This window comes from Clupea harengus, unplaced genomic scaffold (genome assembly GCF_900700415.2).
Source record: "Clupea harengus unplaced genomic scaffold, Ch_v2.0.2, whole genome shotgun sequence".
Lineage (NCBI taxonomy): Eukaryota > Metazoa > Chordata > Actinopteri > Clupeiformes > Clupeidae > Clupea > Clupea harengus.
In genome coordinates, this window is record NW_024879564.1 from 422,819 (window position 1) to 430,000 (window position 7,182).

At 46.2% G+C, this 7,182-nt stretch overlaps 1 protein-coding gene across 1 annotated transcript in view; it reads left to right on the forward strand.

The window, feature by feature from the left end:
- The first annotated feature begins 204 nt into the window (after nucleotides 1-204).
- The window catches only part of LOC122128917 (stonustoxin subunit beta-like), a 9,704-nt gene continuing 2,726 nt past the window's right edge, over nucleotides 205-7,182 (forward strand). The window contains exons 1-3 of the mRNA XM_042703976.1: nucleotides 205-209; nucleotides 424-588; nucleotides 1,291-1,337. Of these exons, the coding sequence (XP_042559910.1) occupies nucleotides 205-209; nucleotides 424-588; nucleotides 1,291-1,337 (217 nt within the window). The remainder of the gene's footprint in view (nucleotides 210-423; nucleotides 589-1,290; nucleotides 1,338-7,182) is intronic.

A 7,182-nucleotide genomic window follows, 5' to 3' on the forward strand; every position in this document is an offset into this window, starting at 1 on the left:
TTAAAATGTTAAAAGGTTTTCTATTATGCTTATGTTAATTCATTTTTATTTTATTGTATTATTATAGTTAGTTTCTAATATGTTGGCACTCTGAGATTCTTTTGAATGAAAAGTGCATTACAAATAAAATGAATTATTATTATTATATTTAAATTTGTATTATTTTTTATACAAATATTTTTTTCAGTAATGACTGCCTGTACAATGAAGTAGTTTAGGTACTGAAGAGATATTATGCTGATAAGGAGATTTTTCAGTTTAACTTGGAGAACAAAGTAGTGTGTGCTATTTTATCTCCATCTCTGTTTCCATTTTAGAACTGTCCCTGACTAGTTTTTAGATCATATCAAATTGTATTACTCTCTCTCTCTCTCTCTCTCTCTCTCTCTCTCTCTCTCTCTCTCTCTCTCTTAGGCTCTCTGATTGTCTCATCTCAGAAAAGGGTTGTATTTGTCTGGCTTCAGCTCTTTCTTCAAACCCCTCCCACCTAAAAGAGCTGGATCTGAGCTACAATTATCCCGGAGAATCAGGACTGAAGCTGTTATCTGTTAGACTGGAGGATCCTGACTGTAAACTGGAGAAGCTTAAGTAAGCGTAGAAAGAAATCCCAATATTGTACTTTTCTGCATTATTCGTGTGAGATCAAATCAGTTTCTTCATACCTAGTATAGTGATGTATGTTGGAAGATGTATTTAAATAGCTACTTTATCAACTTAGATGTAGGTCACTTCTTTGATACAGTGTCCAATATTGAAAATATGAATTTAAACAGATACATTATCTGAGGATTAGTCAGGCAGGGAAGTGGACTCCAAAGGAATCCAAAGTCCAAATAAATGATATGGTAGCAAAGGGATTAGTCAATGAATAGGCAGTTGGTAAAGGTAAAAACTAGTCCCAATTAGGCAAGAAATAGGCAAAATAGGAATATAGAACTATATTTACTCTACATCTTCCTGATTCCTTTGTTCCTTTGTCCTTGTTTCTCTGGTGTCAAAGGTCAAGGTCCATCTTAACCTGCCTGCCTTCCTTCACATAATTAAACTAAGAGCACCAGTGCAAAATACAGCAGCATTCAATGCAATAAAATATTCACCATTGCTCCTATAGCCATTTATATTAGATTTATCAGAAATATCATTCTTCTTACAAGAATACATATGTATCTTTCCTTAAATTATCATTTAATCATGTAGTTATCTACTAACTATTAACTATTCAAATGAAAAAAATGGCAGATCTTTTCTGTTTTAGAAGAGTATAAGTGTGACCGTGTGTTTCTGTTACAGAACTGACCATGCTTCAGTAAGCAGAGCTCGACCACGTTTGCTGAGATGTAAGTCTTAATGGTTAATTCAGTAACTGTATGAATTGGGATCATTCACAGACATCTGTTCTGTGTGTTCAGTCTGTAGTCTGTCTTCACTGAGTGTTATGCCTGTTGTAGCTGTTACCACTGCACACTTCACAATGATGCACACCAATGGATGGGTGTGTGTGTGTGTGTGTGTGTGTGTGTCTGTGTGTCTGTGTGTGTGTCTGTGTGTGTGCCAGGGTGACAGCAATTAATGAGCCCAAGGCTTTCATTTCCAATACCAAATAATTTGGGAAGTGTTCAGCTCTTAAGAAATCTAGAAAGTAAGATTAAGATGTTTACAAAGCATTTTTAACACTCCTCAGAGGACAGTAAGGGGTGGGGATGCATCCAAATGTGTTATTTGGGAAAGCATAGATAATGCGATGTAAGTAGGTCACTTCTACCCAAAATTGTTCATTGGTGTAAAAAAAAAAGTCAGCTCTATGACTTCACATCAGTGCATCAACTATGAGCTACTATGTTTCCTGAGATCAATTCATATCATCATTGTCACGGTCTTCAAGCGACTCAGAGACCTGAATGGATTGATTTTATTGGAAACAGCCAGTACAGGGGGACACAGGGGAAATAACGGGGAGAACACAAAAATAATGCCCAGAAGATCAAGTCCATAGGCACAATGACCAACAAAACAGGTTTTAGCGGCGAAACTAGAAGGATTTGCACCGGGGCCGTGTGGTTTCCAAGTTCCTAGAGTAAGAGTTGCTATTGTGAGATTCACTTTTCTTGTGTTTGTCGCTCGGCGAAACTACAAAATATTTGCACCGGGGCAACGGAGTGGCTCACGGCTGAGGCCACAGCAATACTAAATGAAATCAATAGCCTACTGTCTTTTCTCTCTTCTTCCTTCCACACGCAGCTGGTTAGCAGGATGATCTGGTATGAAACTGGCGTTTTCTCTGCACTGCTCTCTGGTCCTTCCACTTCACTCTTCTTCTCCCAAACTCAAAAATAGGTATCTTCTTTTAAAAAGACCCGCGGCTGGTTAATTGGCTGCACGCTATTGTAAAAGGGGGGCGTGTCCGATTGATTTGCGAACTCTTGGTGCGTCTCCTTTACAGGAGCGTCACAACACACTGGGTGTCTTTGGAATGTGAGGTTGTGTGTGTGTGTGTGTGTGTGTGTGTGTATTGGCGTACTGTATTTGGAATGTAGTCAGTGTGTGTGTATTGTTGTGCTGGGTTAGGAATGTGTAGCTGTGTGTGTGTGTGTGTGTGTTGGGGTGCTGTGTTTGGAGTGTGTAGTGGGGTGTGTGTGTGTGTGTGTGTGTATTGGTGTGCTGTGTTTGGAGTGTGTAGTGGTGTGAGTGTGTGTGTGTGTATTGGTGTGCTGTGTTTGGAGTGTGTAGTGGTGTGTGTGTGTGTGTGTGTGTGTGTATTGGTGTGCTGTGTTTGGAGTGTGTAGTGGTGTGTGTGTGTGTGTGTGTATTGGTGTGCTGTGTTTGGAGTGTGTAGTGGTGTGCGTGTGTGTGTGTATTGGTGTGCTGTGTTTGGAATCTGTAGTGGTTTGAGTGAGTGTGTGTGTATTGGTGTGCTGTGTTTGGAGTGTGTAGTGGTGTGTGTGTATTGGTGTGCTGTGTTTGGAGTATGTAGTAGTGTGTGTGTGTGTGTGTTGGTGTGCTGTATTTGGAATGTGTAGTGGTGTGTGTGTGTGTGTGTATTGGTGTGCTGTGTTTGGAGTCTGTGTGTGTGTGTGTTGGTGTGCTGTGTTTGGAATCTGTTGTGGTGTGAGTGAGTGTGTGTGTATTGGTGTGCTGTGTTTGGAGTGTGTAGTGGGGTGTGTGTGTGTGTGTGTTGTGGTATCATGAGAGGCTTTACCACTGAGCTGGGTGTAGGGCAGTGCGTAATTAACAGGACAGAGCCGGCAAAAGTGCTTTCAAACAAGGATCAGGTTTATTCACCAAACACAAAGTCTTTCAGGAAGCAAACATAAAAGTTCTTCAAAGGCAAAAACATAGGCTTCATAAAGTTGCTCCTCACTTACATCCTGCCCACTGTAGTTGCAGCTTAAAGTTCCTCCGTCCAGGTCCTTCCCGGCTTGGGGCTAGCCTTCCCCCTTCCGGATGCGCTTTAGCAAGCGCTTTAGCAAGCGTTTCCACAACAGCTTCACCCGCACCTCAAGTGCTCTCTGTTCTCCCTCCTGGCTCTTCCTGCTCTCGTGGCTCGCTCTTTCACAACAGGCACCACCTGTCTTAAATGCCCCTTCCATCAGGTGCCTTAAGCACCTACACCTGGTTGGGTGCTGCTGCATTCTGGGAGATGTAGTGCCACTGGCAGCCATCTTGTGGTGTGGCAGCCAGACCTCCACACGAACACCACACCCCTCCGCCAGCTGGCCCACCGTGATGCCACACATCCCTCTCCCCGGACCTGACGCCCTCGGCAGGATAAACCAGGTCCAAAAGGCATCACAGTGGGACAGGACATCTGCTTTTCCACTGCGCCTTCCTTGCCTGTGAACGACAGAGACATTACACGGATGGTGGCTTAGAAACCATCTACTCACCGTGCCGTTTGCTTCCGTCTTGTTCCCTGGTTTCTCTTTCTGCTCCTGTGGTGCACTGGGGACCATGCCAGTGTCTTCCCCATCTTCTGCCGTCTCCTCAGTCGCCATCTCCTGACAATTCACCGGAAGTTGCCAATTCAAATGCGCCTTTGCTTCCAGCTTCTTCCGCTCCACATACGTCACGTCAGGGAAGTATTCGCCCACCTCTGGCAGGGCGTAGAGTCCCTTCCTCTTGAGCACGGCGCGTTCGGGGACATCTTTGCCATCCGTCTCCGTCTTTTTAGGAGTCTTCTCCTTGTAGGCCTCGTTTGTGTGGCACACTACTACCACCTTGCGCTGGTAGCCGGCACACATCTTTCTCCTCTGGGCAGAGTCAGACACGTTTGTTTGGGCAGAAGTCGACACGTTGGTCTGGTCAAAGACATCCCCCTCTTCTCCGAGGTCGTTGTCGCCATCGGCACCATCGTCTGGGTCGTCTGCCTCTTTACCATTGTGGTCTTCCCCAGGCTCTTCTTTAGCAGGGGCTGCCTTGGCAGCAGACTTGGCTGGAGCTGCCTTTTTACCTGGTGGGACCTCTGACTCAGTCATCTTCACCTGCTTCGTTATCATCCGCAGGATCTTCGTCATCAGCAGGATCTTCGTTTTCCGCAGGATCTTCGTCATCAGCAGGATCTTCGTTTTCCGCAGGATCTTCATCCTCCACCTCTTCCTCAGCAATTTCATCATCAACATCTTCATCATATTCATCATCTTCATCACCATCAGTATCACCTGCATCTTCATCATCGACATCATCTTCATCATCGTCACCTTCATCATCGTCACCTTCATCGTCGTCACCTTCATCGTCACCTTCGTCATCATCATCGTCAGCTTCATCATCGGCATCATCTTCATCATCATCATCGACATCACCGACCTCTTCATCACTGACATCTTCACCATAGACATCATCATCATCGCCATCATCATCGTCCCACTCTTCATCACCGGCAGCTAGGACCACCACTGTTGCGCTGCGCATCTGGCTTAGCTTTTCCTGGGCCCTCTCGAACATCTCACCAGACCGGGTGTGCTTCTTCTCGGCCTCCTCTAGGTCATCTCTAGTTGGATTGTCCTTCTGCTGCATCTGCAACAAGGCTGCACTGGTCTCCTGCTGGGCCCTCTGGCTCTCCCACAGCATCATCACCAGTTCCTCCATTTTTTGTTTGGTGCTCCTTTGCGTGAAGTCCTGAAAAAAGTTCCACCAAGTCGTCGATTCCTTCACTTCTGCTCATTCGCACTTACGCCCTATGCCCGCATTCTCCACCATATGTGGTATCATGAGAGGCTTTACCACTGAGCTGGGTGTAGGGCAGTGCGTAATTAACAGGACAGAGCCGGCAAAAGTGCTTTCAAACGAGGATCAGGTTTATTCACCAAACACAAAGTCTTTCAGGAAGCAAACATAAAAGTTCTTCAAAGGCAAAAACATAGGCTTCATGAAGTTGCTCCTCACTTACATCCTGCCCACTGTAGTTGCAGCTTAAAGTTCCTTCGTCCAGGTCCTTCCCGGCTTGGGGCTAGCCTTCCCCCTTCCGGATGCGCTTTAGCAAGCGCTTTAGCAAGCGTTTCCACAACGGCTTCACCCGCACCTCAAGTGCTCTCTGTTCTCCCTCCTGGCTCTTCCTGCTCTCGTGGCTCGCTCTTTCACAACAGGCACCACCTGTCTTAAATGCCCCTTCCATCAGGTGCCTTAAGCACCTACACCTGGTTGGGTGCTGCTGCATTCTGGGAGATGTAGTGCCACTGGCAGCCATCTTGTGGTGTGGCAGCCAGACCTCCACACGAACACCACACCCCTCTGCTAGCTGGCCCACCGTGATGCCACAGTGTGTGTGTGTGTATTGGTGTGCTGTGTTTGGAGTGTGTAGTGGTGTGTGTGTGTGTGTGTGTGTGTGTGTGTGTATTGGTGTGCTGTGTTTGGAGTGTGTAGTGGTGTGAGTGTGTGTGTATTGGTGTGCTGTGTTTAGAGTGTGTGTGTGTGTGTGTGTATTGGTGTGCTGTGTTTGGAGTGTGTAGTGGTGTGTGTGTGTGTGTGTATTGGTGTGCTGTGTTTGGAGTGTGTAGTGGTGTGTGTGTGTGTGTGTGTGTATTGGTGTGCTGTGTTTGGAGTGTGTAGTGGTGTGTGTGTGTGTGTGTGTATTGGTGTGCTGTGTTTGGAGTGTGTAGTGGTGTGTGTGTGTGTGTATTGGTGTGCTGTGTTTGGAGTGTGTAGTGGTGTGTGTGTGTGTGTGTGTATTGGTGTGCTGTGTTTGGAGTGTGTAGTGGTGTGTGTGTGTGTATTAGTGTGCTGTGTTTGGAGTGTGTAGTGGTGTGTGTGTGTATTGGTGTGCTGTGTTTGGAGTGTGTAGTGGTGTGTGTGTGTGTGTATTGGTGTGCTGTGTTTGGAGTGTGTAGTGGTGTGTGTGTGTGTGTGTATTGGTGTGCTGTGTTTGGAGTGTGGTAGTGGTGTGTGTGTGTGTGTGTATTGGTGTGCTGTGTTTGGAGTGTGTAGTGGTGTGTGTGTGTGTGTGTATTGGTGTGCTGTGTTTGGAGTGTGTAGTGATGTGTGTGTGTGTGTATTGGTGTGCTGTGTTTGGAATGTGTAGTGGTGTGTGTGTGTGTGTAGTGGTGTGCTGTTTGGAGTGTGTAGTGGTGTGTGTGTGTGTGTGTGTGTGTGTGTGTATTGGTGTGCTGTGTTTGGAGTGTGTAGTGGTGTGTGTGTGTGTGTGTGTGTGTGTGTGTGTGTGTGTGTGTGTGTGTGTATTGGTGTGCTGTGTTTGGAGTGTGTAGTGGTGTGAGTGTGTGTGTATTGGTGTGCTGTGTTTAGAGTGTGTGTATGTGTGTGTTTGTGTGTATTGGTGTGCTGTGTTTGGAGTGTGTAGTGCTGTGTGTGTGTGTGTATTGGTGTGCTGTGTTTGGAGTTTGTAGTGGTGTGAGTGTGTGTATTGGTGTGCTGTGTTTGGAGTGTGTAGTGGTGTGTGTGTGTGTGTGTATTGGTGTGCTGTGTTTGGAGTGTGTAGTGGTGTGTGTGTGTGTGTGTGTGTATTGGTGTGCTGTGTTTGGAGTGTGTAGTGGTGTGTGTGTGTGTGTATTGGTGTGCTGTGTTTGGAGTGTGTAGTGGTGTGTGTGTGTGTGTGTGTATTGCTGTGCTGTGTTTGGAGTGTGTAGTGGTGTGAGTGTGTGTGTGTGTGTGTATTGGTGTGCTGTGTTTGGAGTGTGTAGTGGTGTGTGTGTATTGGTGTGCTGTGTTTGGAGTGTGTAGTGGTGTTAGTGT